At 42.1% G+C, this 21,852-nt stretch overlaps 1 protein-coding gene across 3 annotated transcripts in view; it reads left to right on the top strand.

Moving 5' to 3' along the window:
- Positions 1–21,843, top strand: part of LOC139928124 (disintegrin and metalloproteinase domain-containing protein 10) — a 36,910-nt gene extending 15,067 nt beyond the window's left edge. The window contains exons 7-16 of one of the 3 annotated variants that reach the window (XR_013505099.1): positions 1,761–1,853; positions 2,380–2,548; positions 9,652–9,815; positions 14,673–14,844; positions 14,959–15,103; positions 15,484–15,667; positions 16,831–16,930; positions 17,915–18,135; positions 18,906–19,074; positions 20,284–20,415. Coding sequence is in view for 2 of the 3 variants with exons in the window: in XM_071920513.2 (XP_071776614.2) it covers positions 1,761–1,853; positions 2,380–2,548; positions 9,652–9,815; positions 14,673–14,844; positions 14,959–15,103; positions 15,484–15,667; positions 16,831–16,930; positions 17,915–18,135; positions 20,284–20,388 (1,353 nt within the window). In the remaining variant the exon portion in view is untranslated. Of the gene's footprint in view, positions 1–1,760; positions 1,854–2,379; positions 2,549–9,651; positions 9,816–14,672; positions 14,845–14,958; positions 15,104–15,483; positions 15,668–16,830; positions 17,019–17,914; positions 18,136–18,905; positions 19,075–20,283 lie in introns of those variants that run through there. The other 2 variants (XM_071920513.2, XM_078285740.1) reach the window with 2 other exon arrangements.
- The last annotated feature ends 9 nt before the right edge of the window (positions 21,844–21,852 follow it).

The following is a 21,852-nucleotide window of genomic DNA, read 5'->3' as shown; positions in this document are numbered from 1 at the left end:
ACAGGGGTTGTAGTAACATGGAGGCCTTTCATAAAACCTACATGGTCTCAATGATACAACTTGATTTGAAGATTAAGTCACCTCTCTGGACTGGCTTATTAAATTTAAAATGGCAAACATGTTTAACCTTCTGTCCCCTGGCCTTGACCTTTGACCTTATTAGAACAGCAAAATTACTGGCGCTGCCTCTGAGCTCCACTGTGGAGGGGCTTATGTGAGAAAATCCACATGATCACTTTTCAGAAAAGACACATAATCCACTCTTTCAATTAAATGGGGCCACAGAACAGACTTCACAGATTCAAAGTTGATCAAAAACCATGCATGTCTGGTTTCAACTGTTTATGTTTTCTATAGCTCCTACTGTATGTCAGCTGACCTGCGGTGAACTCAAGTGTGACCGACATACTGGGTTAAAAGCTGACTGCCTGCTGGCGTGCCTCTATTGCCTCAGTGCAATAAGCAACATGGCAGTGATTTAGGTGTCTGTCTGTGTTGAAACTTACCCAAACTGAACAATGCTTTTGCCATTGGGGTCAGAGGTCACATTAGATGTGCTAGCCAGATATTGAGTTTAGCCACATACTGATATGGGAATCCAGTGACATAACATCAATGATTGCTTTTGCAAGTTAATAGAGAGAATGTATCTAAATTAGAACCAATAAACAGTACTTGTTATTGCATTCCGTATGTGATTGGAAATTGATAAGAGCACAGATCTTTAATCTTGTTTAATCTTATTTAATTCATTTACATTCATGTGGGCTTTAGTCACAGCATCTGATCCAGGTTCAATTTGTCTCTAAAGGAAGCACTTGCCATATCTTTTGTGTTTTTCCTCTTTTATCCTCTTTGATCTGAAATGGTTTAATTAAAGATTTTTCTTTGTGGTGAAAGCGAGGTCAGTCAATCACTAAGTCAGTCTGTCCTCAGATGTTTTTTTTTATTCTTTTTTATTTATGGACGCCTTATTATTTACCCTGGCCTTCCTCTTGCTATCCCTCTCCTCATCCACCACTCTCTACTCACATTCTTTCCACCCGAAACAGATACACTTATGTTTTCCCTGGTCGTGTGCCAGCTCTTTGTTGCGCCGGTCGAGCAATTTTAAGTGATTCGGCGATGTGATCTTTGAGTGTAAATAGACAAAATGCTGGTGTCAATCACCGGTGACCTGCTTTTACTGGACACGAGTGAGCGCCTCTGTCTCTGGCCTCTGAGGTGTCAATATTTACCGCTATGGAAAGTCCCAGCAGGCTATATGAGCACCTCCTGCCTCCTGCTGTAGAAAATGATTCTATAGACTCAGAGCTTCACATGTGACTGGTTTGCACGTGCAAGGTGGAAAGTGTGACTGCCTGTGCCACCCACACTGAAAACACCGCGCAGATTGCCTAACTTTACAGATTAACTGACTTGGCAGAATTATGATCAGACCTAGGTCAAAGCGTGTTTGCAAATAATGTGTAGCCCTTTTTTTTAATCTGCTTGGGGCAGCAGGTGGGTGGGGTTTATCACATCAGGGCAGTTCAGACAGAGTCAAGAAAGTTGTCAATCACAGGAAAAATACTAAATTAACTGCCAAATACTTTCTTGTGATTATCAAAACTTTCTGCCACTTATGATATTGTCCTATGTTGCCAACCTCACCCACCTAGCACCTGATTATCAGAACCAAAATGCCTAACAGGTTGTTGTTGACAATGTAATCAGGCTGTTGTCTGTTAAAATAAATGATAAATGTGTTTCTCTCTCAGGTTGCTTCTTACATGCGAGCCGTGAACGACATCTACGACAAGGTGGACTTTGATGGAATCAAGCTGATCAACTTCAAAGTCAAATCCCTCAGTGTAAGATCCCCCTGCCACTCTAAACAACGATCAGATTGTCCCAAAGCTTAGCTAGAGTTAACTACTTCAGATGTAGGCCGCTGATAACTCCATACAACTAGTAATCCTAGCTTGAACATGATATATTCAATTCACGATTCACAAACCGCCTTGACTTCTTTCGCTTTTCTTCTCGTTAGACTGAATAGAACGGAAAAGGCCCTATGGAAGTTTCTGTAGAGAGCCTATAATGGAGATAATGGGGATAATGCACCGGTCTCAGGTGGTGCCTATATGTCTTCTGTGGAAATGTATTTCTCAGAACAGACATGTCATGCCAGTGAGAATCACACCGAGACAGACTCTCAGTCCCAAAATTACTTTAAATGATTGAAATACAATACATGTGCAAGCTTTCTCACCGCTTGGGAAGAGTTTGTAATTCTGGTCTGGTATGATGAGCTCAGAGATAGGGAGGTCTGTTTAGATATTTGACTCAGCAGGTCACAGTCTGTCTGTCTCTGTCTGTCTCACCTTCTCTCTCCAGGTGATCACTGAAGAGGATAAGACGGACCCTCTGCAGCGTCCGTTCATCGGGCCAGAGAAGCTGCTGAGTCTGTTCTCAGAGAGCAACTGGGGCAACTACTGTCTGTCCTACCTGCTCACTAACAGAGACTACAGCGGAGTGCTGGGGCTCGCCTGGGAGGGCAAGGCTGGTGAGCTGCATTCAAAACATCAAAAATCTGATCAAAAATGCATACACGCATGCAAAAAGCCACATACATGCTCGCACACCACACACGCACACTTGCATGGATGCACACACACATACAAAAATAAACACAAATACATTTTTTAAAGTTCATTTGAATGTTTCCCTCATTATACAGAAAGTGACGAGAAAACTAGAACTCTTAATAGGAAAAAACGGGAGGATGACATAAAACAGCAAGTCAATATTCAAACTTACAACATCATGACCACATGATTATGCGGTATGTGACCTAGTTCACACTCGCCAAACAAAGACACCTTTGCAGTGTAACAGGATTTCATAACAACATCGCCATCCCAACAACACTGACAACATGGAAACAAACACACTATCCCATTCAAATAAACATCCAGTGCTACTAGTCTTACTTTATGCCTGGTAACAATACAAAGTTAACACTGTCTAGTCAAGTCAAGTTTATTTATATAGTCCTTCATCACACAGCATGTCTGAAAGGACTTTATAGAGAACAAGCCTACCTAGATCTAACTAATCAACAGTCAATCACAAAACATAATGACGTAATACAGTATGCACCAAAATAAAACACAAGGAAACAAAACAAAGCACAAGACACTAAGTAGCATGTTGGAAAGACAAGCCTACCTAGCCTAAATAGCCTTGCCTAACCCGGCACCACCAACCTTAGACCCTCAATGAAGACGAGGAAAAACTCCCAAGAAAAACCTTATAAGGAAAGAAATGGAAGAAACCTTGGGCGGGCCAATTCATTCAGGAATCCCCCACCAGGACAGCTGAGTGTGCAATAGGTGCCGGGACAAAACAATGGACAAAACGGAAGACAACATGGACAATTACAATGAGATAAGAAAACAAATCAGACAATAATTATTCTACAGCCTTTTGACAGTGGAGACAGCCAAATATATAAAAGCCGTCTTAGAAAACATCATGACAGGCTAACAAAAACGTGAAATAGATGTTTAGATTGGGTTTGGTGAAAAAATTTAATTTGGAAGGGAATCTGAGTGGGTGATGAGTTTGTATCCCTTTTGCATGTTTTTCCCGCTCTGTCCTGCCTCTCTGCATGAATCTCTGTGAGAATAGCAGCCTCTGATCTATCTAAGCACGGCTCCTTCTGTGGCTCCCAGGACTCCCTGGCCTTGATATAACACAATATGGCCAGAGGCCACTTTCAACACTCCCACACACACACAGTTTCCAAGTCAGCGTGAATATTTGACCTTCAGAACACAGAAAGGAGGCGAACCACGGGAGAAGGAATGTGTAGAATCGGCTTGAATTTAGCTGTATTGAGGTGCATGATAAAAAGAAAGGGGTCAAAGAAAAGTTGAAATGAATGAGCATAAAGCAGATGAAGTGAACATACAGCAGGTGTGCAAACTGGTGCAAATGCATACTAGCTCTCTTTGGTTCATTGGTACCATCAACGGAGGAGTTGCAAACGGTGTACAAACTGCTACGAATGCATTCAAGCTTCCCTCGGTTTTCCTTGGTCGAAAGAACCACAGAGCTGCAGCAGTTGTTGTATAGCTCTCAGTTCAGACCTCTTATACAGCCGATGTTTTGGTTTGAGAGGCCAAAAGCCAAGCGTAAGTGAACTCCACAATTAACATTCCTCAGTGAGTTGAATGTAAAGCTTCCTATTCTCTGATATCCTCTGGTTCAGCTGAAGTCAAAAATTAGATCTTCACCTTTTGAGAAAAGTGACGCCTGCTATCACAAAATGTCAGTGAAACTCACTATGCAATATTATTGAACTTATTAGCTATCATTATTAGCTGACATTTGCTCATAAAGTAGATACCTTTTTTGAGAATGTATCTATGTGTATGAATGTTTGAAATGTTTGAGTTATGATTTATTTTTGTTTTGTAATGAAACCATCATATACTTAGGACATGATGTTTGAACCAAACATCTTTTTCACACCTAAATACATCACACATGCACAAGCTTAAGCACTAAAACTACAAGAAGCGAACTAATATGAAACAGCCAATGGCAGACAATGTGACACTTCTTAATGTCAGCGAAGTCTCACAGGTCTGGTGACAAAGCTCCCTCTGTGGTGTTATTGTTGTTTTGGAGGAAGTGGGGGTTGAGTTGTGTGTGTGTGTGTGTGTGTGTGTGTGTGTGTGTGTGTGTGTGTGTTTGTGGGAATTGTAGTAGTTTCCGTCATGGGAGGTTCTTCCTGCTTGTCTCCATCACATTGTCTCATTCACAACTTCTGATTGGCTAAACTGAGGGGCGTGAGAGCAGACCACCATGATGACATGTGATCAGAGAGTAATGAACCTTTGACACTCACACACACACACACACACACACACACACACACACATACACACACAGACGCACCACTCCCAGACGTCTTGAGTGAGGGTGGGTGACTGCATTCCATGACATGGTCACCATGGTGATATCTCACGTGAGGAACACACACACAAACAGACACAAACACACATGCACACACTGTGGGTTCTTAGTATCAGTGACATTGCTGCGACTTTGCCGCAGCTATAATCCATGTGACAACCCCAAAGAATGAGCAGAATGTTAAATGTTGGAAATGTTTGACCCTGAGAAAGAGATACGCTCAACCCCAGTATCACCATAACCCAGTTCCACAACTTTATTAGTGTGGTTGGGTAATGGGAGGCCTTTCACCATGGGACCATAAACTCTAAGACCCTGATGCCCCTACTGCTACAGCAGGGTGCACACATACACACATATAGACACACACACACACACACACACACACACACACACACACTACCCCCATCAGTCACTCAGGTCTACTCCTCTGACCTCTCCAAGTGTGTGTTCATACGTCTCTCTCTCCGTCAGTGGAGGATGGGGGTTGGGGGCCCAAAACCTCCGCTGCCACTCAAGCTTTCACACCAGTAAAATTCCTCCTTCTCCTGTGCAGCGAACTGATTGCAGAGGCACGGATAGTAATTTTCCAGACCAGACAATGTGTTTGTTGTTGAGGGCTTTTTTTTTTTTTTAGCTTTTTTCTTCGTGTCTTTGTCCGAGTATTCGTGATGTATGGAATGCCAGCAGCGCAACCACAAATATATAACCTTAAAATGTTTATTTACATACAATGAATGTCTGATGTATCAAGAAACCAAAACTATCTATGTAAATATCATGTTGGTAAATCCACTCTGGAAAGCATATAGCTTGAGACCCATGGAAACTAAATTATTCAGAGCAAACCCACAATTGTATATTGACAGCAGAAACCTTTTTAAAAACCGCCATAAAATTCTCAAGGGATCTAAGCATTGAAGTGAGGGGGCCAAGGAAGGTTTGTTTTTTGTTTTTTTATTACAGACCAGAACATCAAAACATGCTGTCACCATCCATAATACATCCCCGGGAATACAAACACATGCATGCACACATACATACACACACACACACACACACACACACATACATACACACACACCGCACACACATACACTCCAGTTGTCCCTCTGTTGACAAAGAGCCCTCTGGAAAGGAAGGGTGTCCATAGTGATAGTGAAGGGAGCTGGAGGAGCATCAACAATCTCTGGCCTGATCTGATCCTCCAGAGCAAAACATGCTTAACTGCTTCACCGTCGCTGCCAACACTGCTGCTCAACCTGTCACTCCTCACCATGTGACCCAGATCTAATATTTTCGATGCTGGCCAAACAGAGAAAAGCACAAAAAAGACCCAAGTGGGCAGCTCAGGACCAAAACATGCTCCCTGTCCCCTGTCTACAGTACAGGGCTGCCTCAAGTCATTTTCACCACCTGACCTGTAGATTTGAAATTTATGATGATTTTGTGCATTCGGCAGAAGAAAAGGTCAAATTGGTTTCACATTATGGTGAAGAAATCCGATTCCAGTTTGCAGTGTGAAGGATATCAATATTCTCCGAGAGACAAAACCTGATATGACCAAGCCTGGTAGAAAGTAATTAGTTACTGTTACACTAGTTACTGTACTTTGGTAGATTTTCAGAGTAGTGCTACTTTTCTGAGTACTTTTAAGCCTGTACTTTGACTTGTCATATTTAAGTATTTACTCCTTTTTCTAATTGAGTAAGTTTTGTCGTGATTACAGTGAATTATTGCGTTTACAGCAAAACAGTAATTCTTGACTCTATCTCTCATAAATGGTACCACTGCTTGGTTGATATAAGAAAAAAAAAAAACACATCTTCAAACACTGGACTAATTATAACCCCTCAAATTGTTTTTAAGGGTCATGCCTACATGAATAATCGGTTAATGTTTGGTAGAACAATTTTGAAACGTGCACAAAATCTAAAAAGTACTTTTCATGTTTTTAGTGAGTTTTTTCCTTTTACCAGAGTAATATTGTAAACAAATACTCTGGCATGGGTTAAATTTAACTAACGTAGCAGTATTTATTCTTGAGTAAAATATTTCAGTACTGCGTCACTTCTGGTACAGACACAGTGCCATATGGATCACCATCATTCCAACATCCGCAAGTTATTTACGACTTTGCCAGTGCTGTTAGCAGTCAGAGCGTTTGCTCTGCTGCTGTTGCTCTGAAGTCGGTTGTTGTTGTAAAAGGTGTTATTGTCTATAACGCTCCACCTCTCACCACATGTTTATCCAAAGGTATCCGCCCCTTTACTATTGTTTGTTTGTTCATGTGAAACCATGTGAGAAAGTGTTTGTTTGCTTATGTGTGTGTGCTCCATGAATGAGAGGAGTGCCCGTTGCCTGTGTCTATGACATTGTGAGTAGATATACGCATTACATGTTTTTTGGATGTTACTGTGTGCGTATGTAGACATGTGCATGCGTTTCTACAGTCTGTGTGTGCATGTTTGCCCCTGATGGCGAGTGTGTGCAGTAGGTGTAACTGATCTGGAAGAGTGTTTGTATCTATGGACTGTGTTTATCCAGCGGGCTAATAATAGGAGTCTTTCATTAGGGCTCCTTTCTGTGGCGAAGACGAGGAGGAGGAGGGGACAAAAACACAGCCCCTCTCAGCTAGCTGCACCAAAAAACACAGCTTGGCTGGAGTGCACAGCACAGCCTCCAAAGTAATGCTCTTTCTAGGAAACCCAGCTCCTTGAATGGCCCATCAGGGGGGCCATTTTAGGTCAAAAGCGGGGAGTGCTGTAGTGACGCATTCAGAATTCTTGATTACCTTGGCTGGGTGAATCTTGTCTGGCAGCTTCTGGACATGAAACCCCCCGTGTTTGGCCTGGCTTTGCTCACCCAAGCAGTGAGGAGTGTTTTTGATGACGATCACCCTCATTTTCCCCTATCACCTCCTCAAAAGCCTGAAAATCTCTGAAAAACATCCTTATTACCGGCCAAAGCCATCATGTGATGTCAAATACCAAAGAGATGAAGTAGTCTCAGATTACTGTACCGTCATTAACAGCCAGGAGACGGTCTTGTCTTTGCTCCTTACCCCTACTTATTGTTTCTACTACAGGACAGATAGGGGCTGTTTGTTTTTGATTTTCGACCTCTAAGTGTCCCTCACTGTGGCTAGACGTCACACTTACGCCCCCTGTGTAACAAAAACATGCCGGTAGGAGATCCAGAGGCCCACACAGTGCTGTGTGTCACTCAGTCAACCCAGATTTCTCTGAAATGAGCCCCCGATATCCTTACCAGACATCCACCTCACGCTTCACCCCCGAAATTACCTAGACTGCTGATTGGTCCTGCTGACCTTGTGTAAGAGTTGTTACATAAAACTCACGTGACAGCATGGGAACTGCTGAGGCCTCCAACCTGAACCAGACATGGGCACATATGGGGAGGGAACCAATGGAGAGGGAGGATGGACACATGGTCAATGCTCCCACGGTAGCTGATTGATCGACTTGGTGGCGGTGATGAGTGATGAGGAAAAGGTGGTGGAGAAGGAAGAGGATGGATAGGGACGACCAAGGATGAACGTGGATGAAGATAAGAAGATGTTGGATAGTAAATCGAGAAATTCTTTGGTCTTAGATTAGAGATAGGTCAACTTCTTTCTGGATTCAGTATCCATTTCTTTTTGGCCAGTATGTGCTGTGCATAAGTAGGATTGACCCTGTTTAAGCCAGCGTGAGAGGTCACAAAGCAACTTGTCAGTTTCATTACCTGAGCCTTTCAGAGATAGTTTCTTAGAACTAATTGAAGTCAAGTCTTGGGACAAGGACCATACTGGCATACACTAATCCACGAGCAGGTGATGTAAAAGATAGTGTGTCCATGTAAAACGTCCCAAAGCACCATATCATAGGAGCTCTGCTTGACCAATAAGACTGGTTTCTCTGAAGCTAGCTTTCTGGCTGGCTAGCTGAAAGATGATGTCACAGCTCCGCCGTCCTTCCATGTGAATGTGGCCAGCTGGTTGCAATTGTGGGAATGGCTTTCAGGGGCATTATGTAAACCCAAAAGCATAGGAGACCATTGGAGGCCAAAGGGGCTTTGATGTGCTGCAGGAGGGGCTCGGCAGGTCTGTAGGTCTGTCTGTCCGCACCTCCCCGCTAAGGGGCCGCAGAGGTCGATAAAGCTGCACTAGCTAAAAACATCACTGTTGGTTTAAGGTATTTCCAGTAGCTCAATGTCAGTTATGCAACCAGAATGCAAAGTGAGTAGTGGGTATATTTACTTTGGGTCTGCGGGTTCCCTTCCATTGGACTTGTGGACTCTGCATTATCTACGCAGTTATTACAGTATGTGTATAATACACAATCATGATATATTTATGAGCTGTCATGCATGTCATTAAATGCATTGTTCTTACCTCACTCTTGCATTGCAATTCCAACTGTAAATGTAAAATATATGGTCCAGCTGTCACACATTTACACATACAGTCAAAGAACATTACTGAGTATATAAGCCTTTCTTTCTGCATTGTTGTATCATCAATATTTTATTGCAGTGTCATTTGTAGGACCTGACTTATTCCAAGTAACCCATTTATATTCATATATGTATTCATATGAATGGCCTTAGCAGCCCTTGGAAAATGCAACACCAATCCTGCCAGCTTCTACATGCTTGTCCTCTCATTTCTGTGTTCTTCAGGTAACTGGGGAGGAGTTTGTTCGCAGCACACTACCTTACGTAATGGGCGTAACTCCAGCCTGAATACAGGTCTGGTCACAGTTCAGAACTACGGACAGTTCCTGGCACCTCGACACGTCCAGCTGACCCTGGCCCATGAACTGGGGCACAGCCTGGGATCTCCGGTCAGTAGCCATCCTGACGGCCAACACCTAGTCTACACTGAGTATACAAAACACTAGGAACACCTTTCTGATATTGAATTGTTCCCCCTTTTGCACAATCCGTTTTTCAAGTTTCTCAAGACTTAAAAATCCCCCTTTAGTTGTAAGTAAAATCAATAAGGGATCATAGCTTTTACATGGATTTACTTTGCCAGTCTATTTTGTTGAAAGAGCAGTTGTTCCTGATATTTTGTACACTTACTGTACTATACTGCATACTACAGACTACACAGTCTACGATACACTATGGTGCTAAACTGCTTTACAGTATCTGGGTTTCTACCTTAACTGTTTTCATTAAGTGCCCTAGAATAGTAGTTGTGATGTTGGACCAGTTTACTTCCTAAGTTACATTACGCACCACAGAAAATCTGAAAGGTTATTCCAGACCTTCGTTCCCATAATTTTTAGGAAGTTTTAGGAAAACAGGCCATGGTCTTTAACACTAGATGAAATAAAGACTGAATACTCAAAAACAAATATTAAACCCTCTTGCAAAATATTTACTAATGCATTCAACTTATGAAGTTATTACATATTGATTGCATTACTAATAATGTAATGACAGAGTTAAAATGCCAAACTCAACTGCCCTTTTGTGGATTTTCTGATTTCATCCTGTAGATATATTTCAAATGACAGGTTTTCTTGTTATCACGCTCTACTTGCTGCTGCAGGCCTATGGGTTAGTTTGAATCGCTTGAATCCCATCTGAATCCCTTTTGGCACTGCTGCCCTTATCGTCAGGAATTCAAACATTACCACCCACTGTGCTGTATGTAGACTGCTACACACACACACACACACACACACACACACACACACAGACACACACACACACACACACTCTTGTCTAAGATAAGACCATGGTCAGTAGCCAAATAGTGTGGAGTGTGCACTGAATGACAATACAGTATGACCAATCTCCATGATCCAGCGCTTTGGTTTACTTCATATTCCCACAAGGCATACAGGGCTGTTTGCATTGCACGGTAGAAAATTGTCAGTGAATGATTCACTTCCATGGGCATTATAGACCTTATAGACCTTCATTGACTAGTGTGTTTTATAGGGACCCTTGGCTCAGCCTCACTCAAGTAAAAAGGGAAGAGGAGGCTCCATCTCTCTCTCTCTCTCTCTCTCTCTCTCTCTCTCTCTCCATAGTTATGTTTTGCTTATCTCCATAGGCAATCCCCACTCTCACCATAACACAGCATGTGTGTACACGCAATTGCATGTGCAGGCACACACGTTCCCACCATGCAAACTTTCCTCCACATCTAGCAGCTGCTAACACCTGCAGCCTTTCTCCCACTGCCCCAAATGCCAGACCCCCTCCCTCCCTTCTCAACCTTCACTCTGTTATTCACACTTCCATGGACCAAGGACTCTTCTGAGGTGTTCCTGGGCAGATTAGTTCTGCTATGTCATTGTTTCCAGGCCGGACGGGGTGTAGAGATCAGAGCACTGGCTTCACCTGAGATTTACGGGAGGGATAGTGAAGGAAAGAGAAGGGTGGGCTGTGATGGAGGGTGACTGCTGGGTAAAGAGGTGCTGTAGCCTTTGGCCTAGTTCCCTTGCACCCATATATCCATACAATGGCTTTGGAAACTATGTGGCACTCAGGTCAAAGATAGACTGAAATACATAGAAATGGACTTCTTCCTCCTCTTCTTGTCCTCATTCTTCTTCTTTTTAGTTCATGTTCTAGTTCTTGCTATTAGTATGAGTATTAGTATCAATCTTGGTTTTAGTTTTAGTATTAATATTAGAGATAGTATTAGTATTAGCAAAAGTAGCGGCAATATTAGAAAGTAAGTAAACTTTACTTGTACCCCTACCTTTGTAGACATACAATCACAAAATGCTTTAGATTTGAAAACAAACATAAAACAGATAAATAGACACACACAAAATACACCCATTACTTAAGACACCACACAAGACACAACATCAGATTACTGTAAGAGAATGCCTGATAAAAAAAGGTGTGTCTTAAAGCTACAATATGCATCATTTTGCCTTGGGGCAGCTATGCAGTGCTACTCCCAACACCTGTCTCTCATCTTGATGAGCTGTCTATCTTGAAAAGGCATCTAGCCTGAGGCTGAGGTTACCAGCTTCCCACCGCACGTATTGAAGAAGCAGACGGCAAATGCAGGCAATCTGCAATTAAACATAGCAATGCCGATATTCACCCATGTTTTTGAACGGGTCTTGTCTGCCGCATCTGCTATAGGACTAAACAAGGCCACTGCTAATCTTACTGAACACTATCTGTCTGCCAAACTGCTGCCAAAGTGATTTTTTTAGGGTTAGGTTCAGGAAACAAAGTGGCATCCAACGGTTTCAGATCACAGACTTATAATGTATAATATATCCTATTTATTTGTTGTTATTCTAAAAGGGGAAAAGTTGGACCTTGTCTGGGTCACACCAGACTAGCCTCTTTCTCTCTGATGATGTTTAACGAGGTAAACCAAGGCTGACCAAGGTAAAAATCATCTGATCATCATGCCCAACAAGACATTTGTACGTAACATGTTGATTCTGTCCATGTCAGAATTAAATGTCTCAATTGCGATGACAACAACATGCGTAAAAAAATCGAACCAAATGCTGCTAAAAACATGGTACTGTGGCGTCCCTGGGGGCTAATTACATGCCACGAACTTGAAAAGACAGGAACAGCTGGGGGGACAGGACTTGCAAGCCTGTCAATACTAAACAGGTACCTGGGGTTATGTTGATTCATGGTGAATAAGTTAGCAAAATAGGCAGCTCTCGCATCTTTATCTTTCTGGCTATAGGAGATCAGTAACTCTTTAATATCTCTGTTGTCAAGAGAAAACCTCATATCTCCAAAATGTCAACTTTTCAGGAACTAAGAAAAACAGCTTTTATAGCTTGAGGACCATGCATTTTTTCAGTTTAGTTTCAGTTTTTTCAAAAATGACAAGTTGACTGCCAATCGCACATTCACACACAGGTCACCACACATGCAAAAAGTAAACAGTGTTGGAAGTGTTTGACAGATGCTAGCATACGAGACCCTAGCATAGGAAAGCTAATATTAACTGTGAATAAAAGGCGGTGGCTTCTTGCAGATAGTTGCTTGTTTGAGTTGTTTGAAGGAATGGCTTCAGGTGTCAACCTAGCAAACTTGGAGAACCTATGGAGTGTTGAGTCAAATTCAGAATGCAGTCGACTGCGTAGCATTGCTGAATCTAAACAGCCATCTGATACTGAAATAGCCAAGCTCACCAAGCCAAGTTTTAGTAGTGATTTTGGCAGTATCCAAAATCAATAGCTTCTCAAACATAAATATCTAGCTTGCAGTGGTTGCAGAGCTTACACTTGCACAGTGAGGAGGGTGGTGCATTTTAAAATATTCAAAGAATTTCACCCAATTTTGAGCTGATTTTGAAACATTTTGAAATCTCATTCAGAAAGAAACTATTTTGACCTTGGGACAATAGATCAAAATCCAAAGGTGGAGAATTCCCCAACAGGCACTAGACAGTAACACCCAGGCCATGTCCAACCTAAACCTAAACCCAAACCTAAACCTGTACCTAACCCTAACCCTAACCCTCCACCATGGCCCGAGAGCCTAAAAGATGCTGATAAGCTGATGCTAATAAATTCAATATAATACACATATAACTTCACATATAATGAAGTCACAATCTGTGGGACACAGTTCAGTCAGTGAACTAGTTTCCCCAAACTTTAGTCAAGTTTAAGCATTAGTAGCAGCATTATTTAAATCCATTGCTTTGCAGTCTTTATATAAAACATGTGTTCCTCCTGCATGTGTCCAAACTAATTTCAAGCTTATGCCGTGAAATCTTAATAAAATAGAGCCAAAGCAATTTTTTTCAGAGTAGACATCCAGAGAATAGCTGTACCAGGACATTTCACAAACCCCTCCCTGACCAGGCGGGGAGAGTTATCTGTTCTGTCCTTGGTGTCCCATCTACATCTACGGCTGGAACACAACATTCCCCCTGCTGTTCCAGGGGCATCCGTTTCTAATGAAAACTTTTGATTGCCAAAGGGCTACGTTTTTAAATTTGAAAATAATAACAAAGATAGGTTACACTTTTATTTGGGCATGTTCAAACCTGACACTCAACTCACTATCAAGTGACTATAATGTGTCACTAAAACATCAACTTTTCAGTTATTTCAGGTGATACTCAAAAATGTGAAAATTCAATGTCTGGATTAGGGTTAGGGTTGGGGTTAGGCTAAGGTCATGGCTAGGGTTACACAATATATAGAGATGCAACAAATAGGCAAGTGACACTTTGTTGAACATTTGCTTTTTGTCACCTGATAGCTGAGTATCAACATTGTACCATCCATATAAAGTGTTCCCCAAAGATAACTTACTTAATAGTCAGGGTACAACATGCCTTTTGCCTGTTTAGTAGGCATTTATTTTTGATCAAAGGGCTCTTGCTACCTAAAAGTTAATGAGCCTGTGAAGACATCAGTGACACAGCGTTTTCACTGACTGGGATGACCTATAACCAAGTTCAGCAAGCCAATGAAACTCAGCAATAAAGATAGTTAATTCCCCAAGTCTGTGATTAGGAGGGGGATAACCTGTTTTATTTCAATGTGGGTTAGATCATTTATTTTCCCAACCTCACTCCACATGAATACAACTGGGTACTTTGAATGGAAATGTCCAATAAACAGTTTTATTTCCACTACTCAGTGTGAAGCTGGTTTTCATTTACATAACTCTGTTCTCCAGAGAAATGCCTACTCAGAGTGTTCATTTCTGGTATTTTGTCTCTATTCCAGCACGACGAGGGCTCCAACTGTGGGAACCTTGGTTCCACCGGAGGTAAAGGCAGGTACCTGATGTTCCCTCACGCCACAGACGAGGTGCGTGAGAACAACGACAAGTTCTCCCCCTGCAGCATTAAACACATCAGCAAGATCCTCAGGCTGAAGAAGGATGACTGCTTTTTGGGTGAGGGAGAGTTGCCTGCACACATCCACCTTCATGTCACTGTTTCTGGGTACAGCCGCAGGCAAAATATTTACAGTGGCTGTTCGTCACTTAGTGTCTATTCTTTTTCGCCAGTCAGTGATCAGCCCATCTGTGGAAACCAGATTGTGGAGAAAGGGGAGGAGTGTGATATTGGTCACAACGACAAAGACCTCTGCTGCTTCAGCGCTAATGAGCCTGTAGGAGTCCAGTGTCACCTGAAGCCTGGTAAAGTCTGCAGGTACTGCAGACATAAACATACACAGAGCATCAGAGCATGCATGGCGATGAAAGCTTCCCAGTTTTAAAGTTAGGAGTAGGTGCTGTACATCTGCTCTCACCGACCAGCTGTGAGGTTTATGTTGGCATTGTTTTCATTTTGATACTGAAGTTTTGTGGGTGTGGATGAAAATTAATTAGAACAGCACACCACAATGTTATGAAGCTGTTTTTGATCTAAACTATTTTGTTTGTTTACCTCTCCTAGGTTTGTCTATGTATCTCTCTGGCTGCATGTGCACGTGCATATGCCTGCATGTGTATATCTCTGCCTGACTCTGCATGTAATATGTGTGTGTGTGTGTGTGTGTGTGTGTGTGTTGACACCCCTCCATCCCTCAGTCCCAGTCAGGGCCTGTGTTGTGGTCAGGGCTGTGTGTTTAAGCTGGCGGAGGAGAGCTGTGACGAGGAGACAGACTGCCAGAGAGAGAGTGTGTGTTCGGGCCTCTCCTCCTTCTGTCCCGATCCGAGCCCCAAGGAGAACCTCACCGTCTGCAGCAGCGGCACCCGGGTCTGCCTCAACGGGGTGAGGCAGCCGAAGCCACTAAACCAGCAGTGTTTGACTCAACATGTTTCAACCCCATTGCCCAACAAAACATCATGTACAGTGATGTTGCAAAGCTGTTATCAGATCTAATTTAGATGTTTTGAAAAAAAAAAAACAATTAGCTTTTGTAAAAGTATGGCTGCTCTATGTAGTTTTAGAAAGGAAATTTGCACCACTGAAATTAAAAAAAAATATATGTAGCTTTAATACTGCATAAATATAGTATTCTAGGGGGGAAACTGTATCACTAGAGCACCGTTTGAAACTAGAAAGTGAGTGTTTGGTTGTGGTGGTCAGACTCTCATCAACACATTTAGAAGAAGAAGAAGAATTTAGCCAACAAGCATCTTCTCGTTTTTTTGTTGTTGCTCTCGTTGCTTCAAAATTGTTGGAAACAATTAAATTAGCAAACTAATTGTGCGCCACATTAAGTGGTTCCAGTTTATGTAATTGGGTGAAGGGTGAAGTTGAAAATCTACCTCAGGCTCTTTCTAGATTCAGTCAGATGCTTCACGGTCCAATAGTTACGAGCGCAAGCCACATTGTTAAGACCATTACATCACAGCATTGCTAAGCATGGGGTTTATCAAATCAAGGTGACCATGAGCCGACAGTATCTAGGTTTAATGGATTCTCTTCCCCCCTCTCGAGCTGCATCTTGACCAGATTTCCACAATTATTTAATCTGTTCTGATGATAAAGTGTTCTCTGGACTGGAGGGGGGAGGAATTCACTCCTGCTATGAACGTTGCTCAACATTTTCATACATACATTCCAAATGTATTGCACTCCAGAGGTGCGAAGGGGGGGAGCAAATTCTCATATATAAGAGCCAGGGTAGGACTTAAACTCTGATGACCTCCCAGCAACATGGAACGCAATACCTGGAAAATGCTTTTTGGGGGGGTTGCGGGAATGTGGTATCTAAAAAATCCAACAAACGATGGTAGAGTTTCATAATTCAGCAAAAAGGGCTGTTCTGTATCAGTAGTGGAACTTTCACATGTCTCTCTTGCTCTTTTACCCTTTTCTGCTTCTGCATCCTTTTCCCCCTCAACCTAACGTGCTAATTGTAATCTCTTAATTTTCTCTCCAACTCTTCATCCTCCCTCATCACCCCATCTCTCTCATTCTCTCCGCAGTCCTGTGCCGAGTCCCTGTGTGTGAAGTACGGCTTGGAGCAATGTGACTGTCCAGGAGACTCCATGAAGGAGAAATGCCACATGTGCTGCCAGCAGCCCGGTAACCGCAGGCCCATGTCTCCTCTACTACTGAGGAATGTGTTTACAGCTGGGCCAGAACACACCAGCCTGTGTCAATTTGCACGGAGGTTACCCTCGTACATTATTCTTTTCCATTAGATATTAGCGTGAGAGGCCATCTGACATGATATGGTGTTTTGTTAAGGAGCTCTGAATATCAGATTTTGTAAGGAATGTGAATTATGTGGAATACGAGTATGAATTAATTAAATTAAATGAACAAAAAAAACAACTGAAGAAATGGCCGATCAAATTCTCAAAAGTGGACATGCTTGGCTACAGTACCGCAATTTTGACTTCAATACCAACACTAAGTTTAAATCGGTAAAAAATCAATACTACTACGATACAATGGCAATCAATGTGCTACCACACTTGACTTGGACAGCTTTGAAGCAACTTTTGCACAGGAGTTTTGCTGTGTCAGCTTGGTGTTCATCTTTGTCGGCTCTGTAAGCGAAAGTTGAAACTCTATAAGCTCCAAATTTTGCTCTTGGCACCAGTTTTGTCAAAAAGTTTAGGTGGACTGGGATCCAGTTCTAGACGTGGTGGACCGTCTGACACTGTTGCCATATTTTCATTTGTTTTATCTCCTTTGAATTTTGAACTGACTGCTGCAGTCCACTGTCAGGAGCCAGACTGCAGCTCTGTCTATTCCAATCTGACTTCTTCTTCTTCTTCTTCTTCTTCTTCTTCTTCTTCTTCTTCTTCTTCTTCTTCTTCTTCTTCTTCTTCTTAACATATAACTATATAACTGGAGATGACACTGAAAAGGAATCTCAGCTTGCAGAGCACATTTGGTTAAAGTATTGAATGTTTATTAAACTCAATATTGAACTGTAGTAGTATTTGAATATTGTGTTATCGTGACAATGCGACTTTGCAATTTAACCAGTTGACCATAGGATATATATATGTGATACATGGTCTGTTAACAAATAAAATGTTCCCTCTGTCTGTACAGCGAAGCCTGAGACATGTGCCAGCACCACCTCCTCGGTGCTGTCCCTCCAGTTCCAGAGGAAGCGGGTGCCCCTGGTGGCCGGGGCGCCCTGCTCCGGGAACCGGGGATACTGCGACAAACTGCAGGTCTGTCGGCTGCTTGATGCAGACGGACCCATCGCCAGGCTGAAGAACTCCTTCCTGAAACTGGATGAATTTGATGACCTGGCAGAGTGGATGAAGGTCTCTGCTTTGCTTTGATGACTTCAGTAACACATTCAGCATGAATGAAATGATGGAGGATGTCATGATAACGACTTATTGTCATCGTGGTCCTCATAATATTGGGCCCCGAGCTTCAAGTCCTGCTCTAGGAATAAGTGTTTATCCATAGTTCAGCAGGAACACTCTGGTCATGAAGTTATAAGGATTCATTGCACAAATGGTTATACAGTTGTATTTGGCCGTACAGGTTCTGCTCTCTAGACAAGCCTACAGAAATATACCATAGGAAGTATATTGATTAACAAGGAACCAAACAGGAGGAGGCTGTTGTGGTGGAGGGACAAAGCAGCACAGCAGGGACGAATGAGGAGCTGACAGCCTAAATGGACAGCCAAGATTGACACATTGGATGTGATTGCTGTTTGTTTGGATCAGCTGATGATCAGCTGATGCGGCATGCATGACTTTCATGTCCTGCCTGAGCTAATGCGATGCTACATTTGATATACTCTAACGAGTACCACATACCATAGACCTGCTTAGCTTTTTTTCATCTCATGATAATTTGATAGATGTGAGCAAAATAAAAGATATGGGCTAAAATATTTATGAAACATATATATCACTAATCATCTATATATCTCATCAGCTTAGACTTCCGCACTCATGTCTCCAAAAGTATATAGTAAATTTGATTTGTAGATTTGTAGCTGCACCTCAGGTTGGACCACATGACTTAAACCCCTTGAAATGTAGAATGATGTGATCGTTGTTTTTCTGGCCATCAGGTCAGGCCAGAGGTTGCCTGCCAGGTTAACAAAACCACGCAACAAACAGTGTTTCTGACATGCAGGCGAAATGACAGAAGAGTTTAGATGACCTTACTCCAGAGGTGAGGATGGCATCCTTGCTAGGAGGCGGCAGATGTTGCATCCTCAGCTCAGCTCAGTGTGTTTGGTAAGCTTCCTGTTTTGATGTTCAGCTGTCTTAGATGTTCCAGTCTCAGTTGGCTTTGAGATTTTGTTTCACTTGGAGAGCATGGAGAATCAGGAATGTCCACTTGGGTTTTAGAGGAGCTGCATGTGTCAGCCATCAGTTTTACTCTCAGACAGAAACAAAGACCCCTCACTTCAGGAGGCCAGATTAACCGCTCTGTCCTTTTCGTTGACCTTACCTATATAGCTGACTCATCTCCTAACGTACAGGGCTCCTACAGGGCTGCTACGCTCCTAAAATTGCATTTCCAGCCCTGGAGAGTTACGAAAACTGTTATGAAAAATCATGGCTGTCCAAAATGTTTTCAAAATCTCATGGATTTGCATTGTGGAGGAGGGCAGGCTGTTTTTGTTTCATAATCTCTTTTTCAACCAGTCAAGTATTGAATGCTGGTAGATCTCGTTACCTCAAAGATCCTAACAAATAATCGTGATGGAAATTGCACTTCATGTCATGGAAAAGTCATGGATTTTCATGGTAAAAATGTGTGAACCTTGAATGTATATCTTCCGTGTTTTGATAAACAGTATAGGCTGAGTAGCTATAGTCTGTCTTTGGCCTTATGAGATGTGTTTACTGTTGGTTGTTAGAGCAGAGGTAAAGGTCGTATGGCTGTGATATGGCAACAAAGACTTTTTCCACAACACAGTAGAATAGGAATGAAAGTTCACTGGTTCAACCAAGTATGTGACACAGTGGTTAGGTTGTCATCATTGTAAAAAACCGAATGCACTCCATTAACTTATTTATGGTACAGATAATGGGTAAAGTGCTTTGAGAATAACAATACATATGGGGGTGATTCTTGTAGAAGGACAGCAATGGCTGTGTATGCAATTGATGTTTAGACCTTGACGATTTGAATCTTAGTTTATTTAATTCGGGATTTTTCATTTTCATTATTTTAGTGTCTTATTTTGTCTTCACCAGCTACTTGTGAAGTTCCAGCTACCGTAAAAACATTTGTTAGCATTATTAGCATCCCTCATTGAAAACAAATGTGTACAGCTTGCTGCAAGTTAATGAGAGGAACACTGATGCTAACAAGACATTTCTCGGTTGACAACCAACAACAATTCAAATTGCCATGGTGTCCCTTTAGTTAATTAGAGACACCATATTCAAAGTACTGCAGTTCTGTAGTGTGATGTTTTCATTTGTCCTCCGCAGGCTCACTGGTGGGCCATCCTGCTGGCTATCCTGACTCTGTCTGCAGTGATGGGCTGCACTGTCTGCCTCTGTGGCCGCACCCTGGACATGAGCGACTTGGAGTAGCCACCTTTGACCTCTGACCCCTGCCATCTCCATTACTGTAGTACAAGTGCAATGACAACAACAAATGCAGTCACCTGAGGTTTTGAAGTGCCAAGTACAGATTCAAGAGATTTATATTTTTCTATTATGTTCCACATTCCACAGGGTTTATGGTTTGCAACAAAATGATTCAAGATTTTTGCACTGCGAAGGTGAACTGTCTCACACCTGTTCAGTCTCACACATCTCAGTTTCCTCAACTGATATTTTAGGCCCATACATCACTTTGCATCTGGCTTTTCGATTTTCTTTTATCGGAATGTGTGACTTGTCTGTTCACATTTCAACAAGTGGTTAGAGTCTCCCCTTGATGCATGTGTTGTGGAAAATGTTCCTGTTGCTGCCAAGTGTGGTGCAGCCCACTCAGAGAGGCCTCATACCACTAAGCCCACACTGATTTACAGCCACCTGTCCTTATGAACTGGAAGATTGATGGGACTCTCCCTTGGCTAGGCCCGCTGCGTCCTTGCTGCTGCTATTTGAACCTGAGGGCTAATTTCAGCCTCGATGCACGTCCAGCTTTCCATCATTGTGGGATTGTATTTCCCTCATTACAACTCGTCTACACAGCAGAGGACAAATGGACATTAGTGGTCACCTGGATTGGACCCAGTACTGTCATTTGCAGGTTTACAAAGGAAAATGACAAACTGTAACTAAAGTGACAGTAAACATGTTTGTCATCTCAAAAATGAATCATTGACCATTTATGACTGACATGATCGAAATGTCATGATTGAAATTCATATCTGGTGATGAATCCCATGTTAATGAAGGCCTGAGCAGGTTTTGCATTGTTCATCAGTGTCTTGATTCAGTCTGCCTCTTTATTCTAACTGAGCTGTTTGTCATTGGTCGGGTCACGGTGACACAGTCAGCCAAACGGAATGGCGTCAGAAACACAAGGACATCAACGAATCACAGAGCTTAGTTTTGGGTAATTTAAGAATTATTAGCACTTTTATATGAAAAACAGATGTGGAGGAGTTTAAATTGTTTAATTGTTTGGATAAAGTACACATTTTATCACCCTTTGAATATACATAAAACAGTGAATAACAACAACCTTGAGTTAGTGAATGATAGTGATAATGATGAAGTGTTTTATGATTGTGTGAATACTTAAGAGTAAAAACCATTGACAAAGTGTGTCTTCATTTTCCATTGCCTAAAGTCACTAATTCCTGAAAACAAATTTCAGGCTCAGGACAATCTTGAAGATGGTAGGTTTGGTTTATTAAAGTATTTATACAGTACAGTGGCATATTTACAAGTACGTACAAAGGATTTTAGAAATGCACATTTTACAGATTAAGTTCGAAAGGTAAAAATATATATCTAGCAGCGTGCCAGACAAAAATCTATCATCATCTGCATCATGGTATTTACATTTAACACGCTGTACAAGTAACTTGGTTTAGTAAT

Source organism: Centroberyx gerrardi, chromosome 9 (assembly GCF_048128805.1).
Source record: "Centroberyx gerrardi isolate f3 chromosome 9, fCenGer3.hap1.cur.20231027, whole genome shotgun sequence".
In the NCBI taxonomy this organism is placed as follows: domain Eukaryota; kingdom Metazoa; phylum Chordata; class Actinopteri; order Beryciformes; family Berycidae; genus Centroberyx; species Centroberyx gerrardi.
Note: the sequence above shows the minus strand (reverse complement) of the source record. Positions and strands in the feature narration are given on the sequence as shown.